The sequence below is a fragment of the Perna viridis genome, chromosome 5, assembly GCF_037379345.1.
Source record: "Perna viridis isolate PV_CMFRI_1.1 ecotype Kerala chromosome 5, ASM3737934v1, whole genome shotgun sequence".
Taxonomy (NCBI): Eukaryota; Metazoa; Mollusca; class Bivalvia; order Mytilida; family Mytilidae; genus Perna; species Perna viridis.
This window is the reverse complement of record NC_142449.1, coordinates 46,285,885-46,300,881: the sequence shown is the minus strand read 5'-3', so window position 1 is coordinate 46,300,881 and position 14,997 is coordinate 46,285,885. Positions and strand designations below refer to the sequence as shown.

At 31.1% G+C, this 14,997-nt stretch overlaps 1 protein-coding gene across 4 annotated transcripts in view; it reads left to right on the top strand.

The window, feature by feature from the left end:
• LOC148617949 (pyruvate dehydrogenase phosphatase regulatory subunit, mitochondrial-like) overlaps nucleotides 1-14,479 on the top strand; it is a 35,304-nt gene extending 20,825 nt beyond the window's left edge. For 3 of the 4 annotated variants that reach the window (XM_088585629.1, XM_088585632.1, XM_088585630.1), the window contains 7 exons: nucleotides 509-645; nucleotides 2,673-2,684; nucleotides 6,700-6,848; nucleotides 7,271-7,478; nucleotides 8,313-8,402; nucleotides 9,673-9,852; nucleotides 11,324-14,479. In XM_088585629.1, coding sequence (XP_088441755.1) covers nucleotides 509-645; nucleotides 2,673-2,684; nucleotides 6,700-6,848; nucleotides 7,271-7,478; nucleotides 8,313-8,402; nucleotides 9,673-9,852; nucleotides 11,324-11,737 — 1,190 coding nt within the window. In that variant the 3' untranslated portion in view covers nucleotides 11,738-14,479. The remainder of the gene's footprint in view (nucleotides 1-508; nucleotides 646-2,672; nucleotides 2,685-6,699; nucleotides 6,849-7,270; nucleotides 7,479-8,312; nucleotides 8,403-9,672; nucleotides 9,853-11,323) is intronic. The other variant, XM_088585633.1, reaches the window with a different exon arrangement.
• The last annotated feature ends 518 nt before the right edge of the window (nucleotides 14,480-14,997 follow it).

The following is a 14,997-nucleotide window of genomic DNA, read 5'->3' as shown; positions in this document are numbered from 1 at the left end:
ACAAAAATTGGTACCCTATGAACAATGATACTTTCACACTATTTAAAGTAATAAAATCTGTTTTTAGAACAGATTATTGAAAGAGTTGTGATTATACACTGATAGAAACATATATAAAATTGTCTTAGGATAATACCGTATAGCAGGTAATTTTGGCGGTGTGCTGATATTGTCATATTTTAGTGGTTTCCCTTATACTGCCAAAATAAATTTTGCCTAATTTTACTCTGGGTTTAAGTACTATGTTCATCACTTGGCATCTGCCAAAATTAAAGTGCCAAAATTGTTCGTATACCTTTTACCTCAAAGTTTTACACCATCCATAGTAACCTGCTGTATGGTAATCTCATCAAAACTATAGTAAATCACCTGGAGTTCTTAGCTTCGTGGACAGTTGATTGAAAAAAGCTATCACCTGGCAAGTTACCCCCCCCCCCCCCAAAAAAAAAAGAAAGAAAATTCAGCATGTGTATTCATTTTTACTTTCATTTTAAACTTTAACTTTCAGGTCAAGAGCAGTTAGGGATACACAAAGGAACATTTGGTAAACCTATTTGGCATGATAATGTGAAGGATGAATATTGGTCTTGTAAGGAACGGGTCAGTCTCATTGACATGTCTTCCTTCTCAAAGTTTGAGATCAAGGTAAAAATATTTCTGATAAATGAATTGATAAATTAAGTTTTATGTTAATCACCTACAGAAAGAGAACATTAGTGTTAATCTAATAAACAGCATGAACTCTATCTTGCTCTAAACTTAATGATTAAATCTAAATATTTCTTACACTAAGCAATTTTAATGAAACAAGACCTGTTCACCCTCCCACATTACACAGGCAAATGTGCCACATATGATAATCACATGATGCTCGATTCATATGATAATCATATGGTAATCATATGACAATCATGTGATATTCAACATATGATAGTCATATGATTATCATAAGATTATCATGTGTTAATTTTAGCTCACAAACATATGACAATCATATGTTTTTGAAAAACATGATTATCATATGATAATCATGCGATTATCATATATGAACGGAAATATATGATTACCATGTGGTGCTCAATTCATATGATAATTATATGATGCAAACCATATGATTCTCATGTGTGGCACATTTGCTTGTGTAGGGGAGACTCCAAAAAAATCACTGAAAATTAAGAATCTCTTCATACAAGTGTAAGATTAGTGGGAGGGTTTTAGTTAAACTTACCATATGTTCTGTAAAATATACTAATTAATTGAATTTTTACAGAAAAAAATTTGCTTTTACATAAAAATCTCCACATGATTCATTATCATTGGTGTAGAATATCCCACATGAACTGTTCCAAAGGTTTACAGAGACCTGTTTTGGTAAAAGTATCTCATGCAATGTATAGCAAATCAGTTTGCTGTTCACTTTTTACATTATGACAAGTAAAAATTGATTAAAAATATTTCTACCGATTTTGATGAACAAATAATCATGAAAGCATTTCCAAGATTGATTGAATACATTTTTCACTTTATAACCTAGATCAAATCATCTTATGTGTGTTTCTTTAATATCCCTAAACATCTTCTTAGTGCTTGATAGTTCTGCCATTTGTTATTTTGGGACTAAGTTATCATTTTTTGTTGGATACTTTTGTGCAGCAGTAAATTGGACAAACAATAAATTCATGTTTCTAATGTTATGGTCATATTTTCCATTTTTAACTAAGCAGCTTAAATCAAACCAATGAATCTTACACTCCAATGAATGAAGAAATTTTGACAAACCAAAAAAGTATAAATATGTACATGTGAATACAAAATATAAAATTATATATTTTTATCAAAGTTTTTAACATATTGTCTTTGAAAAGTGATTGCTTACTTTCTCTAACTGATATTGCTAGCTGTTATAAGGAGATTGTGGCTTAATGACTTAAAAACTGCTTGTAATTTAAAAAAGAACACGTCTCTTGCTTTGTTATGTTTTCTTAATTGCTCTTTCCTAGATATAACTAAATGACTGTATCAATTTTCTGACTGCCTTAGTATGAAAGGATGGATTTTGCTTATTCTTTGAGCCATTTAATACAAATATTATAACAAAAGTAATATTAATTTACATGGTATTTAGAAAATTAAAATTCAGTATGTATCGTATCCAGAAAATTATGGCTGTACTGTGAAAGTACTATTGTTCGTGGGGTACCAATTTTCAGGGTTTTTGTTGTAAGGCCAATCCACGAATTAAAGTACTTTCACATTATCTTGAATACCTGATGACTTCCTGTGGTTTTATTTATGGGGAACACATTCTCAATCTTTTTACACCCTACCACACGAAGTTACAAGGTATTATTTGATACCCTTTGAAAAATTGTGTGTCGGTCTGACCATCTGACCATTTCAAATGAATTTTTGCCCTCCCCAATATTTTGATGAATGGGAGTTATCTTTCTATGAATATCAAATAATTGGAGTTTTATTTGTTGTGATGATTTGAAAATTAAGCATTTGTCGGTGGATATTGAATACAACACAACGTGGTAGGGTATCCTTTAATAGCCCATGCCCTATTTCTACAAAAATCTATCAGTATAAAGTTATGAATTTGTTATGTTTCTTTGTATTTAAAAAAAAACTAAAAAAAAAAACATATTACTATTTTGATTGTTTTGCAGACATCACCGAAGGCAAGTTATGCAGGTTTTATATCACAAACAATTATTTAATTTTTATAAATTAGTTCTTTAAATTTATATATATCCAATGTATGTTGATATATTAAAGGGATGTCTCTCTTAACAGAGAATAGCAAATACATACCAGTGGCCCTTAAATATCTTATAGCTTAAATAAAGGTTTATTTCACATTTCAGCAAAGTTTTTATATGCTTCAACTTTTATAATATTATTTCAGTTCATTGTTATGAATAGTTATGTATCCCAACCCCCAAATATTTGTTCTATTTCAACCAATGGTGAAGAGAGTAGTTCATATAAGCCTATTAAAACATGCTGATATAATTCAAAATTAGTGTACACAATTTTTATGAACCAAGTTTTAATGAAGTTGTCATCATGATGTTCATAGGATATCGAGGTTTGTTCTTCCATAATTAAATGAATATATATATCACCCAGTCAACCTCTTTAGGTATTTAACTTAATTGAGATTTAAAATTTTTCTAATCAAATTCTATTAGTACAAATGTATATTAATATATTTCTGATAGAAAGTTTAAATCTCCTTCTCAATTGTCAAGATAGCTACCTAAAGGAGGTCATCACAGGATTTTCATTTCATCAAAAGAAGACAAACTATTCCCTAGTTACTACCATTTAATGAGCTGTAATACAAGAATTTGGAATGGTATAGATTGAAACATGATCAATGTAAGAAGGTCAACTTCTAAAGTACTGGTCATTTTAAATATCAAATTTAATGAGTTTTTCCATTTTTCTTGTTAAGCATGACAAAAACTTCTGAATATCTTTTTGCATTTATTCTCGCTTTTCTGAATTTTACACACTTTTTATTTATTTTGCATTTTGTATCTGATTTCATTTTTTATGCAGAAGCCCTTTTTAGCTCACCTGACCAAAGGCCATGTGAGCAATTGCCATCACTCGGCGTCCGTCGTCGTCCGTCGTCGTCGTTGACAATTATACAAAACTCTTCACCTCTGAAACTACTTGACTAATTAGAACCAAACTTGGTATGAATGTTTCTTAGGGTATACTGCAAAAAACATGGCCACTGTTACTAAAAATAGAACATAGGGGTCAGACAGTAGTTTTTCACATATATCTCCTAAACGGTTGGGTTTAGCTGAATTTTGACTGGGTAAAAGTGTTCAGCACGATGAGATCTATCTCTGGTCAAATTTTAGTTATAATCCGTTAAGCCATGTTGGAGTTATTGCCCATTTTCAACGATTTTTGCTATTTTTAATGTTATTTCTTTCCAAAATCTTCTCCTCTGACACTACTTGACCAATTGAAACCAAACTTGGTGTGAATATTTCTTGGGGTATCTTGCATAGAACTGGTAAGGGGATTTTTGATTCGTCAAAAAACATGGCCGCCGTTACTAAAAATAGAACATAGGGGGTCAGACAGTAGTTTTTTTGCATACATCTCCTAAATTGTTAGGTTTAGCTGAATTCTGACTGAATAAAAGTGTTCAGCATGATGAGATCTATCTCCGGTCAAATTTTGGTTTTAATCTGTTAAGCAATGTGGGAGTTATTGCCCTTTTTCATCGATTTTTGCTATTTTTAATGTTCTTTCTTTCCAAAATCCTCTACTCTGACACTACTTGACCAATTGAAACCAAACTTGGTATGAATGTTCCTTGGGGTATCCTGCATAGAATTGATGTGGAGATTTTTGATTTGTCAAAAAACATGGCCGCTGTTACTAAAAATAGGACATAGGAGTCAGACAGTAGTTTTTCACATATATCTCCTAAACCGTTAGGTTTATCCAAATTCTTTCATTAGCTGAAATGATCCATATTATTAGGACTACAAAAGTCTTCAGACTCCTTGTAAGAGTTATTGCCCTTGAAATGGGAAAAATGACTTTTTTTTCTTTAATAGTTTTCAGTCAATATTTTACTAGTTTTCCTTTAGGATATTATATTTCTAGTAACATCACCCTTGCTTGGTAACCTGGCAGCTTGGGTAATATTTTTATTCCACAAGTTTCTCTCAGATATAACCCCAGGTCACTAGTGATGTCTGTCTTTTGATTGGCTGAGCGGATTAGATATTATTTTATTTATTTTTATATGTTTAATATTCAAAGGAAACGTTTAAATATTTCCTTCCGATACAAATGCACAATAATTAATTTCAATAATTTCATCTTGGTTTTAATTTTATTTCATATTTGGCAATTTACTCATATATTGTGCATATCCATTGCTGGTGACCTGAATCTATATTTTTAGCAATCCTAAGGTTGCTTATGATATTGACTAGGGAACCAGATTACCGTGCTGGGTTCAAAATGATCAAATTAAGTATGCAGACATGCCAGTCCATGAATCAGTTGTATATTCCACATAAATTGGCTATTTTACCCAATTTCAATATATTGCTTCACACCCCTTAGTTTTCCTCTTGTAATTTTTTGAAACATTTATTTACACAATATTGAACTAACTGCATGGTAGGTATTTGGAGTTACTAACAGAAATATCTACAGGACTACATATTGTTATCTATAAAAACAATTGATTTTGTTGTCTCTGTATGGCAATACAATTAAGGGTTTATTTTCTCTTGGAGATCAGTTATAAGAGTGTTGAAATTTGGGAATATTTTTTTTTACAAATATGATCTTGCTAAAGTACTAAAATCATTTGATAATATTTTTAATTGTACTTTAATTTGCCTGTTTTTAATGCATACATTTTGGTATACTACCATCTAAACATCCTTCAAAAATTCAAAATTGATTTTGAGGGATTTTGATAAATTTTTAAAATTATTTCTTTGCAATTATATAATGTTTCTAATGTTATGGTCTTATTTTCCATTTTGAACTAAGCAGCTTAAATCAAACCAATGAATCTTACACTCCATTGAATGAAGAAATTTTGACAAACCAAAAAAGTATAAATATGTACTTTTTTATACAAAATATAAAATTATATATTTTTATCAAAGTTTTTAATATATTATCTTTGAAAAGATGGTGTCAATGCAATGTTGCTGTTATTGCATTGTTGCTGTCATTGCAGTACATAAATATATGCAATTCAGATAATAATACATCATTAATGTGTAGTATTTTTTGTGGCAAGTTTTTTTTTTACTTTTGATATATTTTGTATTAACCAATGGAAGTTACTACCAACATTTTTTTTTTATCTTTCTTTAATTCAATGATTCTGTGTTCTAAAATTTACAGTTAAATTTTCAAAATTTTCTGTTTATGAAAAAAAAACACATACTGTGGATTAGTGTGGAAGTATTATTGTTAATGTCAATTTTCGTGGTTATCGTGGGCTTGGTCAACCATGAAATTTTGTTTCCAAAAAAAGAAGATTTCCCATTTGATTGTATGAAAGAGTTGTCAAATCCGCAAATTCAAGAGTCTATGAACTAATCATTTTTCACTTAACCATGAAAATTGGTATCCACGAATAAATGTACTTTCACAGTACTGGTATAGATGAAATATTGCAGATCCTTACTTAAGTGAACCCTTTTCTTATTTTCTCCAAACTCTTTTTTGTAAGGAGTAGATTAGTACAGTAAATAACATCTAGTGGAGTTTGAAGGTTTATATTTGGTACTTTTTGATTAATAGAATGAAGTAGAAGGCTGTGTCCATATGAACCAAGTATTAAAGAAAACAATTTTTTGATTACTGTGAAAATTCGTTAATTCATGGATTAGGGAAAAACACGAGTTCACGGATTCTTGAATTTGTAGTTTTGAGGTTTTCGGTATAAACATTAATGGACATCTCCTTTTCATTGGAATCCAAATTTCGTGGTTTGGTCTACCCACAAAAAAAAAAAATACGCACAAAAAATGGTACCCCAAGAATAATAGTACTTCTGCAGTATGTCAAAACTAAAAGTGCATTATATGCATATTTGTGTTTTATTATTTCCAGGAGAACTGTATTTTGATTTTATGTGTCAAAGTGTCAATACATTTAAATGATTTGCATCATTTCTATTTATAGAGTCAGGGAACTGAAGCTCTAGATCTTCTACAGAAGTTAAGTTCAAATGACATTAATCAGCCAATCGGAACAATCATTCACACAGGCATGCAGAATCATCGAGGGGGATATGAAAATGACTGTTCTATAGTACCACTGGAAGATAATAGGTAAAATATACTTGATGAAAGCAAGTATTCTAAGCAGAGGTCTGCTATAAATTTGAAATATAGTACAGCTTACTAGTTTATTACAAGTCATTGTATCACAGAGCCCATAGTATTTCTAATCCTAAGTAATTAAAGATATGTGATTCTCCATGAGTTACCATGTAAGACACTCTTTCTCTTATTTCTTAAAACAATGAAATTAACAATTAAACCTCATATTCTCCCAACCATTATTTGTGATGTTGTAAAGCAATACAACTTGTTTTGATGACATTACAATGAAATTCAAATGAGTCATTTGTGGAGTAGAACAAAATCATTTTTATGTTGGATTGTCAGTAGTTACACATTAGGTTAGGAGGTAGTGAAATTTACTGGAAATCAGAGAATTTTATATACTGTAACCAACTGGATAATTTCAGGTTCTTCATGATAGCTCCTACATCACAGCAGACCAGATCATTTGCCTGGCTCAAAAATCACTGTCCACTAGATGGTTCTGTACAAATCACTGATGTGACGTCTGCTTACTCAGGCTTAAATCTGATTGGTCCACATGCTCAACAACTATTGGCTGATGTCTCTGATATATCTACAACTCTCACAGATTTTAAACCTATGACATGCAAGGTTGGTGATTTAGTGAAACTTTGTTAATGGTACAATATGCATGTATACTCAGCTAATCACTTCAGTGGTCTTCTGGTAGTATGTTTGCCTTAAGTCTGCGAGAGGTGGCTGGCATGGATTTAGGAGAGGTGCAACTGGTGTGTCCCCCCAAACAAATTTGGGACATTGTTTTTTTTGCATGAAACCTTGATTGTTCACAAATTTGAAGTACAAAAACTTGTTTGCCTCACTTTGCTCCACATTTTATTTGATGAGCACCCCCCTAACCTGAAATCCTTTATCTGCACCTGTATTGTGGCTTTGATCTCTTGCTGAGTCATACCAAAGTCATACTTTAAATTTGGTAGTCATTGCTTCTCTACCTGATTGGCTCAGAATCAGAACTATCTGTCTAAGTGAGTTGCTATGCATTACTGTAGACTGTTGTTTCTGTGAGCTAGCACATTAAAAATCTGGGTCAGCTTGTTGGACTTATTCAAAGAGGGTCTGTTTTCTTCCTGAAATTTATGAGATATCTGCCATAAGATGTTAAAAAACAATCATCAATCAATCAAGTGTAGTTTCACCTCTGTGAACCAAATTTACTGTTTACTGGAAATTGCTTATTGTCCAAATAGGTAAATAGGATTGAATATGAAAAGGTTTGAAACTGTTTCATCTACTTCCAGTATATACCTTTGCAAACAGAGGTAGTGTGATAAAGTGCTATTATCCTATCTGTCTGTCTGTCATGTTTGTCTTACTCTCTGAAACTTCTTAATCGTGCCATTTACAGATTATTTATAGAGATTCTTTTGTGCTATGATTTTTTATTTTGTTTTTGCTTCTGTACAGGTTATAGATGTTGGATATGGAGGAGGAGTTATAGCCATGAGATTGACACATGCTGGTGAAGATGGTTTTGTTCTGTACATACCATCAGAGGTATTAGAATCTAAGTAATCTAATTCATTATATATCTTTTATTACTTCTGGTTTATGCCCTGAGATTTGGGGTTTACCAATGTGTATCTCGTACATTTTTGTTAGTAAACCAGTATGACTTGAAACACTTGATTGGGAAGATCTTAAAGGTTTAGGGCCAGTAGGCTTAAAAAATGACCCATAAAAATAACTTTGATGTAACATAAAAATATTTCAAAACATAGTTAAATAAATAAATATTTGGGAAATAAATGTTTTGTGGCTTTATTTCATTGTATTGGGATTACAATGGTATTATAATTTCACATATGATGAACTACGTAATAATGAATGTATTAACTAAATATGAAGTTGTTTTTTGAGTGTGGTCACCTTATCAATACCAGAAATAACACTAGAAAGAAAAGTTACAAAATATTTTAATTTCTGTCAACTTCAAGCAATTCTTTTGTACTTTTCAGGAGTCTTTATGTTTTTCAGATGTTGGAGATTCAAGTATCCTTATTCACAATTAACACTTCTAGTGCTTAAGGATTAATTTTCAGTTTAATTTTAGGCAAATAAGATCCTTAAATGCCCTATTTCCAAAATTAGGTGGTTTACAGTGTAAACATAAAAACTGCCACAAACTTCTATAACACTACAAACTGCCATGGTGGTCTCAGAGAAGTGTGCTTGTCTAAAGTGCTGTATGTTGTAGGTTCCGGCCATCACACCATAGACTTTGGTAGTCACTGCTTCTCCTCTAAAACATGTTATGTAAGAAGATAAAGTGATGACTTGTCATCTCAGAGTCAGAATAAAATGTCCATGTGTAGTGGCATGCCTACCTGCAGGTTGTTACTTCTGTGAGCTAGTGCATTAAAGATCCAGCTCAGCCTGTCTGGCTAGTACATAACAGAGTCTGTTTGATTTGTCAGTCATTCCTGTTGAAATGCATGAAATATCTGCCATCATATGCAAAACCATAATCAATCAGTCACTTAAGGAGGTAGACCTAGGGTAAGGGAAACAACCCTTACAAATCATTGGAAGTCAGCATTTTACATCAATCACGTGTAAGCATCAAAGTAACTTGGACTGATTTCATTCTGTTTCATATGAAAGCTCAATAGGATTTGGTGAAATTGAATATAATACAAACATATCACTGATTTCAAGAGTTATATCCCTTATTGTAGGTCTACTTCCTTAAAAGTATCAATAAAACACTTACATGTATTATATATTTGTGAACAGTGATATATTTTGGGTTGTTTTTTTTTTGCAGTATTCTCTTCATGTATATGATACCCTAATGAAGGCAGGAAAAGACTATGGCATCAGAAATGCTGGATACTATGCTCTGAGGAAGCTGAGGATAGAGAAATTCTATGCTTTCTGGGGACAGGATTTATCTACTGATGACACACCATTTGAATGTGGAAGAGAATTTAGAGTTAAATTTGATGTGGGTTTATAAATAAGATAGTACAGTGATTGCTTATAATTGAAACCTGTCTAAATCAAACCCTTTGGTTTTGTTAAGGCAGGTGTTCCCTTTACACAGGTTTAAAATGTGTTGAAACTGACGTAGTACATTAAAAAAAGCCTGGTTTAGACATGTTACCAATTTATTCTGATTTGGTTTGGAAATGCTTCATTAAAAAATTTCAGATTACTATAAATTCAGAAACTATAGGAATGATTTTGTTCTTAATAAATATATTCCTGGTTTGTTATAGAAAGCACATAAAAGGTCTCCTTCTGGATTTCTTCACAATGCTATAATGGATTTTTTCCCGTTTTTCCCTCAATCATACAAATATCAAATATTGCATTTTAGTATAAAATAACATTTTTGCATAAATGCACAAATAATTTCTGAATTTACAGTAAAAGTATGTGAAACTTTCATTAGTATTAATTATCTTGACTCTAATTTGGAATAAGTTAAATTAAAATAAGAATGAAATTAAAAGAACCAAGAAACTTTTTGTGAATTCAATTAAAAAATTTGCATGATCAACTGAAACACTTATGTTAAGAGTATGTTAAATTTGTGTCCAAATTTCTCTTGTTTCTTCTTTTATCTATGCGTGTGTATAACACAAAAGTAGGTGTTGGGAAAAAAATTGGGAAAATTGGCTTAACTAAGCGCCCTCAGAAAAAATTTGATGTACAGATTTTATACTGGGCCAATGAAGTGGTGAGGTTTTATGTGATACCCTCTGAAAAGTTGTGTGTCCATCTGTCTGTCCCCATCAATTATATCTTTGTAACATTTGCACAGTTGTTAAACACCTGGTTAAGTTTAATTTTCAACAAACATCCCAAAATGCAGTTTTTGGGGTAGGCCATTTTTAACACTTTGCCATCCCCCTTTTTTCATCATCATGTGGTTGGGTATCTCTTAATGTTCTATGAATGCCCTATTTTTTTCATGGCATAATATGTAACATCAGTCCATGCGTAAAGAACAACACTGTTGAAAGTGCAAGAATTGAAAATCCTCAGACACCCAAGAATGGGAAATCTCACACACTCATTCTTATTTTATGAATAATACCTAATATTAATAACACAAATTTTCAAAAATTGATAGGCAACTTTCATCAGTGTAGATGAACAATGCACCAAAATTTTATTTAAATGCTGCAGTGGTTTTTGAGTTATAGTCAGAAAACAGAAAATCACCCCATTTTTCTATAAATTAAATCCTATACATCAAACCAAAAAAAAAAAAAAAATTAAATTACCAGTAATAAAAACCTAAAGAGAGCTCTCATCAATCAATTCAAAAAGTTTGAGACATTTTTTAGTACTTGTGCTAAGTATGAACAACGGACATACACTGTTATACCATTTAAATACATGTGTATAAAAATAGGAATATCCTTGTCTCTTAAGTGAGAAAACTCTGTCTTGTTTTATATTTACAGAAAGGAGATTTTATTGGTAGAGATGCTTTACTGAAACAGAAAGAAGAAGGAATTAGTCAGAAATTTGTGATGTTTTTGTTACAAGACTTTGATAAAGACAGTGATATCTGGCCATGGGGAGGAGAACCAATTTATCGGAATGGCAAGTTTGCTGGTAAAATTACCTCCAGTGCATATGGCTTCACCTTGGAGAAGATGATTTGTCTAGGGTTTGTCAGAGAGTATGATCAACATGATAAAAGAATTATCCACAAGAACATGAATGAATTTATATTAGATAAAAATGCTAAGTATGAAATAGCCATAGCAGGAAGAAAATTCCCAGCTGAGGTCAGACTTTATACTCCAAAGAAAGCTTATACTACCTCAGATCCTGTATTCATTCCCGTACCCCAGGAACCTTCCAAAATCTGAGAATAAAGTTCAGTCACTGTGTTTTACTGTTATATCTACTTTTAATCTTGAATCCAAGGGATCATCTTGGTATAAGAGTGATTGATAATTTCTGTGGGAAAAATATTCTTTATGTATTGTATCAAAGGGACAGTTAACATTTTAGAGTGAAATAACTGTGATGTTCTGTACTTTGATTATATTGTCTACATGCCAGTATCTAAAGAACCCTTTCAAACTGATATAGCACTTACTAAGTATAATGTTCTGTGATAAAAAAAATGCTATTTTAAAATCAAAAGGTGAAGAAGGTTTGACTTGTACTATTAAAATCCTAGTTTTATAGGAGCTTAACTATTCGATTTGATGCAGCAATTATTGTACATTTAGTGCAATTTTTTTAAGTTAAGTATTATGTACCGGTATGCATTGTGCAATGATAATAACTTCTACCTTTAAAAAGACAGGTGTGGATTTGATTTTCAATTAAATTGATGTCCAATTGTGTACATACTTTTTTTTGGTTCATACATCATGTGCATGTATACATTTTGAGATTTGTAAAAACTTTGTTATTATGTGGACTTTTGAATTCATCATTAAATGATTGTATTGGGAACTAATAAAATTATTTGCCAATGAATGATACATTTTTAAAAGAATAAAGTCCCGCTTGTCTTAGAAAAATGCTTCACAACTAAGTAAAACCGGTGTTATTTTTTGTAATATTCTTGATTTGCAGAGAAGTTGAAGTCAATTTTGTTATGAAATCTTGTCTTACTTTTTTTATAAACCTAAATGTCTTTTTTCATGACTTTTCTTTGTTACTCAGTTGAATTTTTTTACAGTTATGAAAAAGGCATTCCTGAATTCATGGTATTCTCGACAATTCAAAGATATTAATGATAAGTCCTGTTACATTGGGCTTTTGACAATGACATTATAGAGATTTATTTAGGAGAAAGGGCTTTGACAAATAAGTGTATAACCTCATAAAGCTGCATGTCAGTGATTTTAAAAAATTGTAAGGATGTTTTTTTGTAATCCAAAGATAAAAAACATGGCTCACTAAATCACCTATTCAAATGTATGTTTATGTGTGTTGTCATGTTAGTACACATGTATTAAATACCAGTATTATTCGCCAAATAACCAAGCATTAGTTTACCATACAGTTTGCCTGGTGGTATTTTGTGATTTACTATTGTACCATATACATGTATTTTTGCAAGTATACAATTTGTATGACTGTCTCCTTAGAGATGTGTTATGAGTAAATTGTATGTAAATGCTGGTAAAATAGTTTAATGAATTTCTATGATTTTTCGGTAGGTTTGATTTGATGGAAGGTCCATCTGTTCTATTTTTCTTTTTTCTTATTTTGTGACTTCAGAGTTTTTAAACTTTGAACATAAACAGGGGCATTACAAAATGTGTTTTATTTCAGTGGGGTATCATATAAGTAGGAAATGTTGTAAATGTATGGTCAGTGTCTCATGGGTAATTTTCCCTCTCTCTTTGTCACTAGGTAAATACTGTTATTTCAGCTAATTGCTCTGCTTTGGTGTACATGGTAGTTAAAATTTTATAGAAAGGTATGAACTTGCAGTATCTCCTCTGCAAAGGAAGTGTTTTATTCTTACTTTAACAGAATTTTCTATCAGATTTATCGGTGATTAGTTACATAATACAACCACTCCATATTTTATGACTAAGCAACACCACCAGCTGAGTGACCTATAGCTTCTGTTCATACTGTTTGGTTTTAAAGTCTGAGATTTGTTTTATAGTAGTGGATTTACTCTAAAGATAATCATTTAGAGCAGAAAAATTTTTCTTTAATAAAGTTCAGAAATTCAAATTAATTTCAAAACAGTAAATGAGTTCATTACCCCTTTTAGGTTCCTTTTATTCGTTAACTACACCCAACTGTTATAATATATGTATATGTATAATATACAGGCCTGTTTTAAAGCCAGATTTTATGCCATGATGAGATTGAGTTATTCTCCTTTGCACCTTTGTAAGCATTTTGTCTAGAGTATATGTAAGGTCCTCTAAAATGAATCAGAACCTTTCACTTGCTTTAGGGTACCTTGTGCAGTAACTTCACATAGATCTATTCATTGTCACTCAGTTATTGTCCAAGTGTCGGCTGTAACGTAAGCCCTAAAGGAGCCTTTTTTTTATTCAACTAGATTAATGTTAGATTATAAAAGACTATATTAATACACACATAAAATTGATGAAATAATATTGGTATTTTACAGCAATTTTATAAATTAATTTTTTTGGTTCTTTTGGACCTTAATTAAGGGGATGATAACCCCCCAAATTCAATCCCACCCATACTTTTTGTAATAAGGTATTCAGTTGTAAAATTTCAATTATATTCATTTACTTATATACAAGTTATTGCACAAAATACACATGTAGCCATAATAGACTGCAAACAATTTGTTGTCAAACAAAATTCACATTGTGCTTTAAAATGATAGGATCACAATAATAAATGCACACATTCTGAATTTCAGTATTCAGTATGAAATTGACTACCATATTACAGGTGTTTATTACTGAACAAAGAAGCACAAAGTCTGAAAATTAATAATCAATATTGGTATTTTTGTCAATTTTTTGTGTATCAAATTACAGTTAAATGATGTACTTTTAAGTATTTGTATTGTAGTATTTGTTTGTTAGTCTTGGAAATGTTGTTTTAAATAAATTGAATATTCAAGATAAAATAATTCTTTTTGGCTATTGATGTTTGTTACAATTATGATACGAAAAATATGACAGCTTTACATGCTGTGATGGGTGCATTATCATACTATTTGACCTGTACTATAAATTGTGAAAACACTTCTAAATGATTTATTGAACAACTTAATAAAAAAACTTCCTGGTTATAAAAGATCTAGTTTCATAAAAAGTCAGAAGTGTAAATAGGTCATTTTTGACATCAAATTATGTCTTCTAGTCAAACAGCAAAAACAGACTACTTTTCTTATTAGCCATAGGGACCCTGACCAATTAACTTCCTAAATCTATCCTTTTTGTGGTGCAATTTTTACCAGTGAATATTTATTATGAAAGGTTGTGTACAGTTCTCAGGTAATAATTGTAAAAGGTTGTATACAGTTCTCTGGTAACCATTGTGAAAGGTTGTCTACAGTTCTCTGGTAATCATTGTGAAAGGTTGTGTACAGTTCTCAGGTAATCATTGTAAAAGGTTGTTTACAGTTCTCTGGTAATCATTGTAAAAAGTTGTGTACAGA